General features: G+C 37.6%; 1 protein-coding gene across 3 annotated transcripts in view; it reads left to right on the top strand.

The window, feature by feature from the left end:
- The window catches only part of ATF6 (activating transcription factor 6), a 234,143-nt gene that overhangs the window by 161,507 nt on the left and 56,842 nt on the right, over positions 1-15,794 (top strand). For 2 of the 3 annotated variants that reach the window (XM_027527485.1, XM_027527476.1), the window contains exon 15: positions 7,488-7,572. In XM_027527485.1, the coding sequence (XP_027383286.1) occupies positions 7,488-7,572 (85 nt within the window). Of the gene's footprint in view, positions 1-7,487; positions 7,573-12,632; positions 12,833-15,794 lie in introns of those variants that run through there. The other variant, XM_027527490.1, reaches the window with a different exon arrangement.

Raw genomic sequence — 15,794 nt, 5'->3', positions numbered from 1 at the left:
CTGTTTTTTTGGTTTTTTTTAAAAATAAACATGTTCTCATGGAGATGTTGCCTTGAATTAGACAAAGCACAAGCAGTTACAGGAAAGGTTTTCTGTACAGTTCTGTTCATGTACATTAATTTCTGTTTGTTTTTCACAATCTAGATTTTTTTCTTAGCTTTGCTGATACTTACATTTCATAATCACATTGAATTAAGTTGCATTGAATTTTTTATCACTCTCAGCTATGTCAAGTCCTATTTTTTGATGAGTCCTTCCATAGAGCAAGTTTGTTGAACAAATGATGCAACACAGGAGCAAGAAAATAAAGCAAGAGGAGTTAGACTGCGGGTTAGCTTTATCTCAGTTTAACCATGCTCCCTTAAGAAGAAACACTACTGTATACTTTTTTCTCTTTTTCCTTTTTGTTGTGACAATTCCTATGTTTTTGCTAGGAAAAAAAGTGTCTGAGTTATTGAAAACAGTAGTTAATATCAAAGTCAAAGTCATTTTTAACCAGCTTTTTCATACCTACAAAAGACATATATACCTTTTCCAAAACACTCATTCTTCCCTGTTTCTGAAGCCAAAGTCCTCTTGGTTCATTCTTACTTCAGCTTCAGTATTTGTGTGGTTGGAAACTAGAAACCTCAGATGCTCTGGGTCACTTATAGATGATCAAAAGTTGGCAATATTACATTTATGTGTATGTACTCAGTCATGTCTGATTCTTTGCAATGCTGTGGACTGTAACTGGCCAGGTTCCTCAGTTCATGTTATTTTCTAGGCAAGAAATGCTGGAGTGGGTTGCCATATCCTTTTCTAGAGGATCTTCCTGACCCAGGGATCAAACCCATCTCTCTTGTGTCTCCTGCATTGGCAGGCAAATTCTTTCATTTGTGTCACCTGGGAAGCCCCAATATTACATTTAGAATTATATAATTTTGCTAGGCATCGTTTATAATTTTTTTTTTTTTACCCTTCCACTAAGCTGTACACTTTTTAAGGGGAAGAACTATGCATCTTATTTAGCATTTTTCTGTTGCTTACCAAAAGAGAAGCCTAACACTGGCTGCTTCAAAGGGAGAAGAGAAGGCCAAGCAGGCAAGGCTCTAGGCCTTGGTCTTGCTTGAATCAGAACCTCTCTGTTATATATCAGTTTTTGGGATCAGTATTGTTTTCAGGAGGGGGCGGAACATTACTCTTCTTTAAAAAAGAAATTTGAAGATGACTCTACTAGATAACTTCAGTACCTTCTGACATTATCTAGTCCAGCCTCCTCATTTTATAGGATTGGAAATAGATCCAGATTATACAGCTATTAAGTGGCAGAGCTAGAATTAAAAGCCCTCTGTTCTGACTGCTTGACCAATGCTCTTTATAGTATACTGCAGGATATATGTTATCAGAACTAGCAGTTTTCTATAGTATCTGGTAGTGATAGTCTTTCCCTGGTGGCTCAGATGGTAAAGAATCTGCCCTCAATGTCAGAGAACTGGATTTGATCACTGGGTCAGGAAGATCCCCTAAAGAAGGGAATGGCAACCCACTCCAGTATTCTTGCCCAGGGAATTCCATGGACAGAGGAGCCTGGCAGAGTCAGACATAACTGAGCGTCACAGGCTGGTCTGGGCTAATGATAGTCACTCAGTAATTCATGTGTATTGCATTATGAATGAATGAATCATAAAATGATTTGTAGTTAATTATCCCAAAGTCAGGTTCAAATAAAAAACTATCATTTTTTTAAAATGTAAGTTTCCATCTCACTCTTTTCATACGTCTCACCCTCTCCTCCCCTCTCCCCATGTCCATAAGTCTATTCTCTATGTCTATTTCTCCACTGCTGCTGCTAAGTCGCTTCAGTCGTGTCCAACTCTGTGAGACCCCATAGACGGCAGCCCACAAGGCCCCGCCATCCCTGGGATTCTCCAGGCAAGAACACTGGAGTGGGTTGCCATTTCCTCCTCCAATGCATGAAAATGAAAAGTGAAAGTGAAGTCTTCAGTACCACAGAATACAATATTTATCTTTCTCTGACTCACTTCAGTCTGTGTAATAGATTCTAGGTTCATCTGCATCATCAAAACGGAGTCAAATGTGTTCCTTTTTATGGCCGAGTAGTATTCCATTGTGTATATGTACCACAACTTTTTTATCCATTCATCTATCGATGGATATCTAGGTTGCTTCTGTGTTCTAGCTGTTGTAAATAGTGCTGCAGTGACCAATGGGATACATGTGTCTTTTTCAATTTTGGTTTCCTCATTTGCCTATGAGTGGGATTGCTGGGTCATATGGTTGTTTTATTCCTAGTTTTTTAAGGAATCTCCATACTGTCTTCCATAGTTGCTGTATCAATTTACATTCCCACCAACAGTGGAGGAGCGTTCCCTTTTCTCCACACCCTCTCCAGTATTTATTATTTGTAGACTTTTTGATGACTGGTGTGAGGTGATATCTCTTCGTAGTTTTGATTTGCATTTCTCTAATAATGAGCAGTGTTGAGCATCTTTTCATGTGTTTTTTAGCCATCTGTATGTCTTCTTTGGAGAAATGTCTGTTTAGGTCTTTTCCCCATTTTTTGATGGGGTTGTTTGTGTTTCTGCTATTGAGTTGTATGAGATGCTTGTATATTTTAGAGATTAATCCTTTGTCAGTTGTTTCATTTGCTATTATTTTCTCCCATTCTGAGAGTCGTCTTTTCACCTTGCTTATAGTTTCCTTTGCTGTGCAAAAGCTTTTAAGTTTAATCAGGTCCCACTTGTTTACTTTGTTTTTATTTCCATTACTCTAGGGGGTGGATCATAGAGGATCTTGCTTTCATTTATGTCATCGAGTGTTCTGCCTATATTTCCCTCTAAGAGTTCTATAGTTTCTGGTCTTACATTTAGGTCTTTAATCCATTTTGAGTTTATTTTTGTGTATGGTGTTAGGAAGTGTTCTAATTTCATTCTTTTACACGTATCTGTCCAGTTTTCCTAGCACCATTTATTGAAGAGGCTGTCTTTGCTCCACTGTATATTCTTGCCTCCTTTGTCAAAAATAAGGTACCCATAGGGGCATGGGTTTACTTCTGGGCTTCCTATCTTGTTCCATTGGTCTATATTTCTGTTTTTGTGCCAGTACCATACTGTCTTGATGACTCTAGCTTTGTAGTATAATCTGAAGTCAGGAAGGTTGATTCCTCCAGCTCCATTCTTCTTTCTCAAGACTGCTTTGGCTCCTCGGGGTCTTTTGTGTTTCCATATGAATTGTGAAATTTTTTGTACTAGTTCTGTGAAAAATGCCATTGGTAATTTGATAGGGATCGCATTGAATCTTAGATTGCATTTGGTAGTATAGTCATTTTCACAATATTGATTCTTCCTACCCAGGAACATAGGATATCTCTCCATTTGTTTATGTCGTCTTTGATTTCTTTCATTAGTGTCTTATAATTTTCTCTGTACAGTTCTTTTGTCTCCTTAGGTAAGTTTATTCTTAGATATTTAATTGTTTTTGTTGCAGTGGTGAATGGGATTGATTCCTTAATTTCTCTTTCTGATTTTTCATTTTTAGTATATAGAAATGCAAGTGATTTCTGTGTATTGATTTTGTATCCTGCAACTTTGCTAAATTCACTGATTAGCTCTAGTAATTTTCTCATACTGTACTTTTCTATGTTTAGTATCATGTCATCTGCAAACAGTGAGAGCCTTACTTCTTCTTTTCTGATCTTGATTCCTTTTATTTCTTTTTCTTCTCTGATTACTGTGGCTAGGACTTCCAGAACTATGTTGAATAATAGTGGTGAGAGTGGACACTCTTGTCTTGTCCCTGATCTTAGGAGGAGTGCTTTCAGTTTTTCACCATTGAGAATAATGTTTGCTGTAAGCTTATCATATATGGCCTTTACTATGTTGAGGTAGGTTCCTTCTATGCCCATTTTTTGAAGAGTTAAAATCATAAATCGGTGCTGAATTTTGTCAAAGGCTTTTTCTGCATCTATTGAGATTATCATATGGTTTTTATCTTTCAACTTGTTAATATAGGGTATCACAGGGTATTGATTGATTGCTATATATTGAAGAATCCTTGCATTCCTGGAATAAACCCAACTTGATCATGGTATATGAGCTTTTTGATGTGTTGCTGAATTCTGTTTGCTAAAATTTTGTTGAGGATTTTTGCATCGATGTTCATCAGTGATATTGGTCTGTAGTTTTCTTTTTTTGTGTTGTCTTTGTCTGGTTTTGGTATCAGGGTGATGGTGGCCTTGTAGAATGAGCTTGGAAATGTTCCTTCCTCTGCAGTTTTTTGAACGAGTTTTAGAAGATAGGCATTAACTCTTCTCTAAATGTTTTATAGAATTCTCCTGTGAAGCCGTCTGGTCCTGGGCTTTTGTTTTTTGGGAGATTTTCTTTATCACAGCTTCAATTTCAGTGCTTGTAATTGGGTTGTTCATAATTTCTAATTCTTCCTGGTTCAGTCTTGGAAGATGGAACTTTTCTAAGACTCTGTCCATTTCTTCCAGGTTATCCATTTTCTTGCCATATAGTTGTTCATAATAGTCTCTTATAATCCTTTGTATTTCTGCACTGTCTGTTGTAACCTCTCCTTTTTCATTTTTAAGTTTGTTGATTTGATTCTTCTCCCTTTTTTTCTTGATGAGTCTGGCTAAAGGTTTGTCAATTTTGTTTATCTTCTCAAAGAACCAGCTTTTAGTTTTATTAATCTTTACTATTGTTTCTTTCATTTCTTTTTCATTTATTTCTGCTCGGATCTTTATGGTTTGTTTTCTTTTACTAATTTTTGGGGGGTTTTGTTCTTTTTCCAGTTGTTTTAGATGTAAAGTTAGGTTGTCTAGTTGATGTTTTTCTTGTTTCTTGAGGTAGGATTGAATTGCTATAAACTTCCCTCTTAGAACTACTTTTGCTGCATCCCATAGGTTTTGAGTTGTGTTTTCATTGTCATTTGTTTCTAGAAATTTCTTGATTTCCCTTTTGATTTCTTCAGTAATCTTCTGGTTATTTAGAAACATGTTGTTTAATCTCCATGTGTTTGTGTTTCTTACAGCTTTTTCTTATTATTGATATCTGGTCTCATAGCATTGTGGTCAGAGAAGATGCTTGATTTCAATTTTCTTAAGTTTACTGAAGTTTGATTCGTGACCCAAGATGTGGTCTATCCTGGAGAATGTTCCATGTTCCCTTGGGAAGAAGGTGTATTCTGCGTTTGGATGGAATGCCCTGAAGATATCAGTGAGATTCAGCTCATCTAATGCATCATTTAAGACTTATGTTTCCTTATTAATTTTCTGTTTTGATGATCTGTCCATTGGTGTGAGTGGGATGTTAAAGTTTCCTACTATTATTGTGTTACTGTCAATTTCTCCTTTTATGTCTATTAGTGTTGTCTTATGTATTGAGGTGCTCCTATGTTGGGTGCATAGATATTTACCATCGTTATGTCTTCCTCTTGGATTGATCCCTTGATCATTATGTAGTGTCCTTCCTTATCTCTTGTAATCGTCTTCATTTTAAGGTCTATTTGGTCTGGTGTGAGGATTGCTACTCCAGCTTTCTTTTGTTTGCTATTTGCATGGAGTATATTTTTCCATCCTCTCACTTTCAGTCTCACTGAAAGTGAGAGGTCTGAAGTGGGTTTCTTGTAGACAGCATATAGATGGGTCTTGTTTTTGTATCCATTCAGCCAGTCTGTGTCTTTTGGTTGGAGCATTTAACCCATTTACATTTAAAGTAATTGTTGGTATATATGTCCCTATGCCGTTTTCTTAATTGTTTGGGGTTGATTGTGTAGATCTTGTTTCTTCTCTTGTATTTCTTGACTGTAGAAGTCCCTACATTTGTTGTAAAGCTGGTTTGGTGGTACTGAATTCTCTCAACTTCTGTTTGTCTGAAAAGCTTTTGATTTCTCCATCAATTCTGAGTGAGATCCTTGCTGGGTACAATAATCTTTGTTGTAGATTTTTCCCTTTCAGTACTTTAAATATATCCTGCCATTCCCTTCTGGCCTGCAGATTTTCTGCTGCAAGATTAACTGTTAAGCATATGAGGTTTCCCTTGAATGTACTTGTTGCTTTTCCCTTGCTGCTTTTAATATTCTTTCTTTGTATTTAGTCTTTGTTAGTTTGATTAGTATATGTCTTGGTGTGTTTCTCCTTGGGTTTAATCCTTTACAGGACTCTTTGTGCCTCTTGGACTTGGTTGACTATTTCCTTTTCCATGTTGGGGAAATTTTCAACTATAATCTCTTCAAAATTTTTCTCATACCCTTTCTTTTTCTCTTCCTCTTCTGGGACCCTATAATTCGAATGTTGGTGCATGTGATATTGTCCCAGAGGTCTCTGAGACCATCCTCAGTTATTTTCATTCTTTTTACTTTATTCTGCTCTTCAGAAGTTATTTCCACATTTTATCTTCCAGCTCACAGATTCATTCTTTTACTTCAGGTATTCTGCTATTGATTTCTTCTAGAGTATTTTTAATTTCAGTAATTGTGTTGTTTGTCTCTGCATCTTTATTCTTTAATTCTTCTAAGTCTTTGTTAATTGATTCTTACATTTTCTCCATGTTGTTTTCAAGGTTTTTGATCATCTTTACTATCATTATTCTGAATTCTTTTTCAGGTAGTTTGCCTATTTCCTGTTCATTTATTTGGACTTATGTATTTCTAGTTTGTTCCTTCATTTGTGTAGTATTTCTCTGCTTTTTCTTTTTTTTTTTTTAACTTACTATGTTTGAGGTCTCCTTTTCCCAGGCTTCAAGGTTGAATTCTTTCTTCCTTTTGGTTTCTGCTCTCCTAAGGTTGGTCCAGTAGTTTGTGTAAGCTTCATGTAGGGTGAGATTTGTGCTGAGCTCTTTGTTGTTGTTGTTTGTTTGTTTGGTTTTCCTCTGATGGACAAGGCTGAGTGAGGTGGTAATCCTGTCTGCTGATGATTGGGCTTTTATTTTTGTTTGTTGTTTAGATCAGGCATCCTGCACAGGTGTCCGGCACAGGCGTCTTGCACGGGTGGTTGAGTGATGCCGGTTCTTGTATTCAAGTGGTTTCCTTTGTGTGAGTTCTCACTATTTGATACTCCCTAGCATTAGTTCTCTGTTAGTCTAGGGTCTTGAAGTCAGTGCTCCCACTCTAAAGGCTTAGGGCTTGATCTCTGAGTCCAGAAGAAATGGGGCAGTGCTTTTTACCCAGTCTTCAAAACAGGTCTGAAGCCGGTTTCAAGGACTCCTGTCCTCCAGGATGACGCCTCCCTCCTGACGGAAGATCCCTTTTTCTCTTCCTCGGTGCTTAGTCTGGTTTCACCTGCTCACAGGGGGACAAGTACAGAGGCCTTGCAGCTAGTCCTTCAGGCCAGAGTTCTGAGTACAAAAGGGCTTAGCCAGCCCCACCCCACCTTTTTTTTTATGATAGCATTGAAATGTTGGCATCCTAGAAACTCTGAACTGGGCTTGTTACAGGACTAAGCTGATTGTTATATGTAACAAATTGTTCTTTGTTAATCTTAGGATCACCTGCTGTTACCAGCTACCACCCATAACAAGACCTCAAGACCAAAGATGTCAATTGTATTACCAGCAATAAACATAAATGGTAAGTTGAAATTTTGGCTTATGAATGACATGTGATTGCTTTGTTTAACCTAGATTCTCTGGATTAACTAACACATTCATCTGGTCAAGTATATATCCATGCGTTAATTCTGAAACGTTTTCCCACTGTTTTCACAAAATATTATTTTTAAATTCTTCTCTTTTAAAAAGTAAAAGGTTTAGTCTAAAGCTACCTTTACAATTACTATATATTTTGTATATAAATTTATATACAATTTATCTTTACTGATCTATAGACTTCTTGCTTGGGGCCTTTCTGATAATACCTGCTATATAAGAAGTCCTTGCTATGTTGTGAGGGTGAGTTCATAAGTTAGGTTATTGGAGCTCAAAGCAGTTTCTTGTATAACATAAATGGTGATGTGATGTGATTCCCAAACTAAACCTAAGAAACCTGTTTATATTTAATCTGTAATACTAATGAATTTGATATTGACAGTATTACTATTGCATTTTGTTCTCTCATTAATTCTGGGTATTGGATAAAATACAAATAATACCATAGTGCTTTGAGAGTATCCAAAGTGTGATGGTGTAGTGTACTTGCTTATAGTTTAGTAGGGAGTATAAGATGAGCACAGAAATCACTGTATTCCAGAGAGAGCATCCCATAAGGAATAAACAAAGTACTAAAGGGATTTAGTAAAGAAGAGATTACTTCCAGCTGGGTTCTTCATGGAAAAGAGAAACTTCTCACTCCCAGTGTCAGGTGTGTGTTGACAATGAGCACAGTGTATATTGTTGGCTGATGACTTTCTCTGACACATCATATTAAATTCTAATGGAACTGGGAGGATTGGTTGTCCTTCTCAAGTCCATTTATCTGGTGTAACAGAACTACTAGTAAATTTTCTGTCTAATAATGACAACCTTATAGTTTAATGAGTAAGACAAAATCGAAAAGTTCTTTAACCTGCAGTTGAACCAGTCCACATTCTGATTGATGGTCATGCTGAAGCCACCAAATACAATTATAAAACACTGGGATTCTAGATAAATTCCAATAAAATTTAGTCTTAGAGAAAGAGTATTAGGTATTCATTGTACATTTTAAGATCATCGAGGACTGTCAAACTTCAATTAACTGTATCAGGACAGATCAGTCGTTCAGTCGTGTCCGACTCTTTGCAACCCCATGAATCGCAGCACGCCAGGCCACCCTGTCCATCACCAACTCCTGGAGTTCACTGAGACTCACGTCCATCGAGTCAGTGATGCCATCCAGCCATCTCATCCTCTGTTGTCCCCTTCTCCTCCTGCCCCCAATGCCTCCCAGCATCAGAGTCTTTTCCAATGAGTCAACTCTTCGCATGAGGTGACCAAAATACTGGAGTTTCAGCTTTAGCATCATTCCTTCTAAAGAAATCTCAGGGCCGATCTTCAGAATGGACTGGTTGGATCTCCTTGCAGTCCAAGGGACTCTCAAGAGTCTTCTCCAACACCACACTTCAAAAGCATCAATTCTTCAGTGCTCAGCCTTCTTCACAGGCCAACTCTCACATCCATACATGACCACAGGAAAAACCATAGCCTTGACTAGACGAACCTTTGTTGGCAAAGTAATGTCTCTGCTTTTGAATATGCTATCTAAGTTGGTCATAACTTTCCTTCCAAGGAGTAAGCGTCTTTTAATTTCATGGCTGCAGTCACCATCTGTAGTGATTTTGGAGCCCCCGAAAATAAAGTCTGACACTGTTTCCACTGTTTCCCCATCTATTTCCCATGAAGTGGTGGGACCGGATGCCATGATCTTCATTTTCTGAATGTTGAGCTTTAAGCCAGCTTTTTCACTCTCCTCTTTCACTTTCATCAAGAGGCTTTTGAGTTCCTCCTCACTTTTTGCCATAAGGGTGGTGTCATCTGCATATCTGAGGTTATTGATATTTCTCCCAGCAGTCTTGATTCCAGTTTGTGTTTCTTCCAGTCCAGCGTTTCTCATGATGTACTCTGCATATAAGTTAAATAAACAGGGTGACAATATACAGCCTTGATGAACTCCTTTTCCTATTTGGAACCAGTCTGTTGTTCCATGTCCAACTCTAACTATTGCTTCCTGACCTGCATACAAATTTATCAAGAGGCAGATCAGGTGGTCTGGTATTCCCACCTCTTTCAGAATTTTCCACAGTTTATTGTGATCCACACAGTCAAAGGCTTTGGCATAGTCAATAAAGCAGAAATAAATGTTTTTCTGGAACTCTCTTGCTTTTTCGATGATCCAGCGGATGTTGGCAATTTGATCTCTGGTTCCTCTGCCTTTTCTAAAACCAGCTTGAACATCAGGAAGTTCACGGTTCACATATTGCTGAAGCCTGGCTTGGAGAATTTTGAGCATGACTTTACTAGCGTGTGAGATGAGTGCAATTGTGCGGTAGTTTGAGCATTCTTTGGCATTGCCTTTCTTTGGGATTGGAATGAAAACTGACCTTTTCCAGTCTTGTGGCCACTGCTGAGTTTTCCCAATTTGCTGGCATATTGAGTGCAGCACTTTCACAGCATCATCTTTCAGGATTTGCAATAGATCAACTGGAATTCCATCACCTCCACTAGCTTTGTTTGTAGTGATGCTTTCTAAGGCTTACTTGACTTCACATTCCAGGATGTCTGGCTCTAACTGTATACAGACAGCTTATTAGAAATGCTTAGGAGACAATGTTATAGACACATAACATATAAAAAAAAGTTTTTTTCTTTTTAAAACATGAAAGAATTATGACGTCCTCTTAGTCTTAGGAAGACAGAACAAACTTTTTAAAAAAACAAACTGTAACGCTGAGGTGAACTTATACTCCTTCAATGAAGGCATACCTCTGAAGCTTTCATGGATCAATCATATTACAACTTCAAGTGGAACAGTATATTAGAAAGGGTAGTGTATTACACTCCAAAGAATATGCTTAGGAAATATTATTCATCTTGTTCCTAGATTTCTCTACTTGAACCGTAATAGATCTAACTTCTTGTCAGTTTATGCTCAGAAAGGGTATTGTCTAACCTTCAACAAGGCAGAATTTACTTAATTTTAGTATTTTGATCTCAGGTTCTTATAAAGTAAAACCAGGCATTCTTCTGCATAACAGTAAGCTATCCATTTGTATTGATATTAAGCCAAAAACAGTAAGATGCTGTTTGATTATATTGGCCAGGGGACTAATTTTTTTAAATGAGCCTTTTCATGGATTTGAAAAATACCATAATTAGAGGATCATTTCCTTTTTAATCTGGTTTGAATTTCTTTGTAAATAAGTTTTGTTTTCCTTTTTAGGATATAGACAACTCTTAGAAAAGTTACTTCAAATTCAGGAAATACTGATTAAGTAGATACCATGTGCTCAGTACTGTGCTGCATCCTCAGCTTCTTTTCTGAACCATCCCTTTACCTTCTTGTTTTGAGGCCACTTCTCAAATTAGACCTTGATTTTTCCTTCCCATGTCATATATCTCAGAGTCTGCAGATGGGGCGGATAGTATCCTTGTCCCCCATTACAACCTCCAGATGACCTCACCTTTCTTCTTTGGTCTCCCTAACATCTTTTAAGTTTATAACACTCCTGTTACCCTTCTTTGCTGCTGTCTTCTATCCCGCTTTCACTGACTACTTCTCCACCACGGCTCTTGTCAACTCTATAAAACTTCAGCATCTACACAGAGGATTCATCCAGCACTCAGGCCTCTTTAGGTCAACTCATCTTTTATTTCTGCACCACCTCAGCTTCCCATCCACATGGTCATACTCAAGACCTCCTCATCATCCATAATGGCATCCATTTGAAATCTCTCCAGGCATCCCACTCTGACTTTTATTTGCTCTCCCACTGTAATACCCACACTCCAGCTACTCTCTGACCTCACAAATCTCCAGTCCTTTGACCCTGCCACTTTTTCTGTGTCTTACATCCATCTTGGCCATACACTTCTCCTTACCAAGCCTGTATTCCGTGTTCCATACTATCACCACTCTTACAAACCACCCCCCCCCCCCATCCTCTTTCCTTAGGTCCCACTTGTCTGTAAAAATCTCACCCTAATTAAACACAGCTATACTCTTTATGCCTCCTGTCAAGCGGTTGAAAATTGCTACAAAACATCATCCCGTCTGGACAAGGAGATTCACTTCAAATTTATGACCATTAATTCCAAAGGGGCATTCAGTACCACCTATCATTGCTAGTAAATCCACTTGCCTTCTCTCTGAAACAAGAATTTCTCACCTTCTCTTCTCAAATCTCCAATATCCCCTCTCTTCACCCCCTCAGCTGATGAACTCATCAAAATGCTACATTGAGAAAATAGATGTAATCGTTGAAGAGCTATCTCATCTTTCCACTACCTAGCAGCATCTATACCCACAAATTCTGCTTTCCTTCTTACTGCACTGGGAGAAAAGTTTCTTCCACTGAGTTGTAAATCCCAACTTTGCTATTTATTGGATATGTGTAGTTCGACAAATTAATTAAGTTTTCTGTACTTGTGCGTGCGTGCATGCTTAGTCGCTTCAGTCATGTCTGCCTCTCTGCAACCCCATGGACCATAGCCTGCCAGGCTCCTCTGTCCATGGGATTCTCCAGGCAAGAATACTGGAGTGGGTTGCCATTTCCTTCTGTACTTGAGCTTCCTGTAAAAGGAGGTATTAGTGTAATACCTTCCTCTTAGATTTGGGTGAGAATTAAATAAGCAGAAATGCTTTAAATAGTGCCTAGCTGTTTTCAGTTTGGTCACTCTTACTTTGTCATTGTCATCATGGTCACCATTATCTAAGGTGACTCCTTCCTTTTGGATCGTGCATCCCAGCCCTTCTCACCATTTCAGAGACTTTGCTCCTGCATTTTTACCCTTGCTATCCCCAGTGATCAGTTTCTTCTCTACTGGGTCATCCCTACCAACATACAAAGTGCCTTAATACTGCTTTTGGTGTAGGGAGAATCTCTTGACTCCATGTGCTGTTTCTCTGCTGCCTTCATAGCAAAACTCTTGAAAGAGTTACCTATACTCATTGCTTCCATTTACTTATCTCCCATTCTCTCCTCTGCTTACTCTTAGGTAACTTTTGCCCTGCTGAAGTATTCTTGCAAAAGGGTCATGACCAATACCTTGCCAAAGCCAAGAGTCATGTCTTCATTCTCATCTTACCTGACCTCACAATGTTATTTGACATGGTTGACTATTCCCGTTTTTTCAGCCTCCCATTTTTATTTTTAAAAACTTCACATCTACAGAAAAGTTGAAAGATGAGTACAGTGAGTATATGGAGACCCTTTACCTAGATTTCACCAATTGTTAACAGTTTCCCATATTTACTTTATTTGTATCTATTTATCTCTTTATACTCATATGTGTTTTTTTCTGAACTGTTAGGAAGTTAGTTGCAAACATTTTAATACTTTACCCTTAAATACTTGAATATGCATCTCCTAAAAAAGGGATGTTCTCCTACACAAGCACAATAAAATGACCACATCAAAGTTTAACATTGATATAATAGAGTTTAATATATAATCAATATTCAAATTTCCAAATTTGACCCCAAAATATTCTTTATAGCTTTTGGGGGAAGGGATTCAACATCCAATCAGAGGTCATACATGGCATCTCCTTGTCACACCTCTTTAGTCTCCTTTCATGTAGAACAGCTCTTCTGCCCTTTTTAAAATTATTTTTCGTGACACATGCATTTTTTAGAAATCAGATTCATTGAGATATAATGTACATACAATAAAAAAATCACCAATTTTATGTGTACAATTTTATGAGTTTTGACAAGTGTAAACCGTTGTGAGACCACCACTTCATTCATGATAGCAGCGTTCTCACTGCTTCAAGAAGTTTATTTGTCTTCTTTTAAAGTCAGTCCCCTCACGTTCATTTTTGGTGTTCCCTGTGTTTTTAAACACTTTATTTTGTGAGCTTTTGTAATACAATGGCTGGTCTAGTTTTCCTGCTGCACCTCCTTCTTGGTTACTTTAGCCAGCTTCTCCTCCTCTGTAAGGACAGGAATGTTTGTTATATTTGCATTTACCATAACCCCAGTACCTAGAGCAAGCAGTGTCTGGCACAGGGTGTATTGCAAGATGTTCATCTCTGTTAATTTATGTAATGCTCAGCTGCCAGCTAAGTATTATCTTCATTTTATTTTATTTTATTTATTTATTTTTTATTATCTTCATTTTATAGATGAAGACATTAAAGGTCAAGGAAGTAATTTGTACCATTTATTCAACCATTATATAACAGAGAAGTAAGAGCTAAATACATTGTATAAAATATATTTTGATCAATTATTAATTAAATATTTTAATATTAAAGACAAATGTGTAAATATTAAAAATATGTGGACTCAAGAATTTAAGATATATTTTTATACTACTTGATCCCTGTTATAAAGGTTAAGCACATTCATTGAGCAATATAATTCAATATAATATAATATTTTGGATTTGATAGGCACATGTTTGTTGAACGACACAATAAGTAAGGTAAATGTTATTTGGTCATTACTTTGTGGTCACTTGAAAGACATTACTATTTTAACTCTTTGATTAAAAACAGTCAGCAAGGTTTTCACCGTGAGCAATATGAGGACTTGAGGAAGTTAATAAAATATATTTTCTACCATCTCTGAATTCAAAAGTTACATGTAACTTGAAACAGAAAAATGAGTTGTGGGTTTGATCCCTCTCTTTGACTTAAATGGAGCTTGTAGAATGTTGGAGTGAGTGTAGAGGGCATAAAGTTAAAGTTTACTGAGCAATTGGATTTTTTTGTATCCTGTATGTGGGGATTTGGGAATAGGAATTTGATTTTCCAATTTTAGCAAAATAAATTAGATTCTAGGTCAATGTTTTGCCTTAAGCTATAATGTATAATGATTCTACTTTGTGGTTTTGAGCTGTGGAAAAATGTCTATATAAGAAATAGCTAAAGAGAGTAGGATATGGATGTGAGTTTAATGCCATTTAGAAAATAATAGTCGCATCGTTCTGTGTTCTCCATGCCTTATTTAATTTTTGTAGTTTATTACTCTTCAATGAAGAGTAATAAACTTTATTATTTAATTTCCCTTGTTCTCATAAGAGAGTTGAAAACAGGTTAGGCTGTAAGAAAGAAGGTCTTTGAAGAAGTCTTCACACTGAAGATTATTGAAGTAAAATGAAATTCTAGGCATACTGTATGCAGGTCAGGAAGCAACAGTTAGAACTGGACATGGAACAGTAGACTGGTTCCAAATAGGAAAAGGAGTACGTCAAGGCTGTATATTGTCACCCTGCTTATTTAACTTCTATGCAGAGTACATCATGAGAAACACTGGGCTGGAAGAAGCACAAGCTGGAATCAAAATTGCCGGGAGAAATATCAATAACCTCAGATGATACCACCCTTATGGTAGAAAGTGAAGAGGAACTAAAAAGCCTCTTGATGAAAGTGAAAGAGGAGAGTGAAAAAGTTAGCTTAAAGCTTAACATTCAGAAAACTAAGATCATGGCATCTGGTCCCATCACTTCATGGCAAATAGATGGGGAAATAGTGGAAATAGTGTCAGACTTTATTTCTTGGGGCTCCAAAATCACTGCAGATGGTGACTGCAGCCATGAAATAAAAAGATGCTTACTCCTTGGAAGGAAAGTTATGACCAACCTAGATAGCATATTGTAAAGCAGAGACACTTTGCCAACAAAGGTCCGTCTAGTCAAGGCTATGGTTTTTCCAGTGGTCATGTATGGATGTGAGAGTTGGACTGTGAAGAAAGCTGAGCACCGAAGAATTGAAGCTTTTGAAGTGTGGTGTTGGAGAAGACTCTTGAGAGTCCCTTGGACTGCAAGGAGATCCAACCAGTCCATTCTAAAGGAGATCAGCCCTGGGATTTCTTTGGAAGGAATGATGCTAAAGCTGAAACTCTAATACTTTGGCCACCTCATGTGAAGAGTTGACTCATTGGAAAAGACTAATGCCGGGAGGGATTGGGGGCAGGAGGAAAAGGGGATGACAGAGGATGAGATGGCTGGATGGCATCACCGACTCAATGCACATGAGTTTGGGTGAACTCTGGGAGTTGGTGATGGACATGGAGGCCTGGCGTGCTGCAATTCATGGGGTCGCAAAGAGTCAGACACGACTGAGCGACTGAACTGAACTGAACTGAGGCATACTTTTAAAAAAACTTAAAAAACAATGATTGCAGATGTATGGCAGGCCAGTTGGTGATGA

The sequence above is a fragment of the Bos indicus x Bos taurus genome, chromosome 3 (assembly GCF_003369695.1).
Source record: "Bos indicus x Bos taurus breed Angus x Brahman F1 hybrid chromosome 3, Bos_hybrid_MaternalHap_v2.0, whole genome shotgun sequence".
Lineage (NCBI taxonomy): Eukaryota > Metazoa > Chordata > Mammalia > Artiodactyla > Bovidae > Bos > Bos indicus x Bos taurus.
Note: the sequence above shows the minus strand (reverse complement) of the source record. Positions and strands in the feature narration are given on the sequence as shown.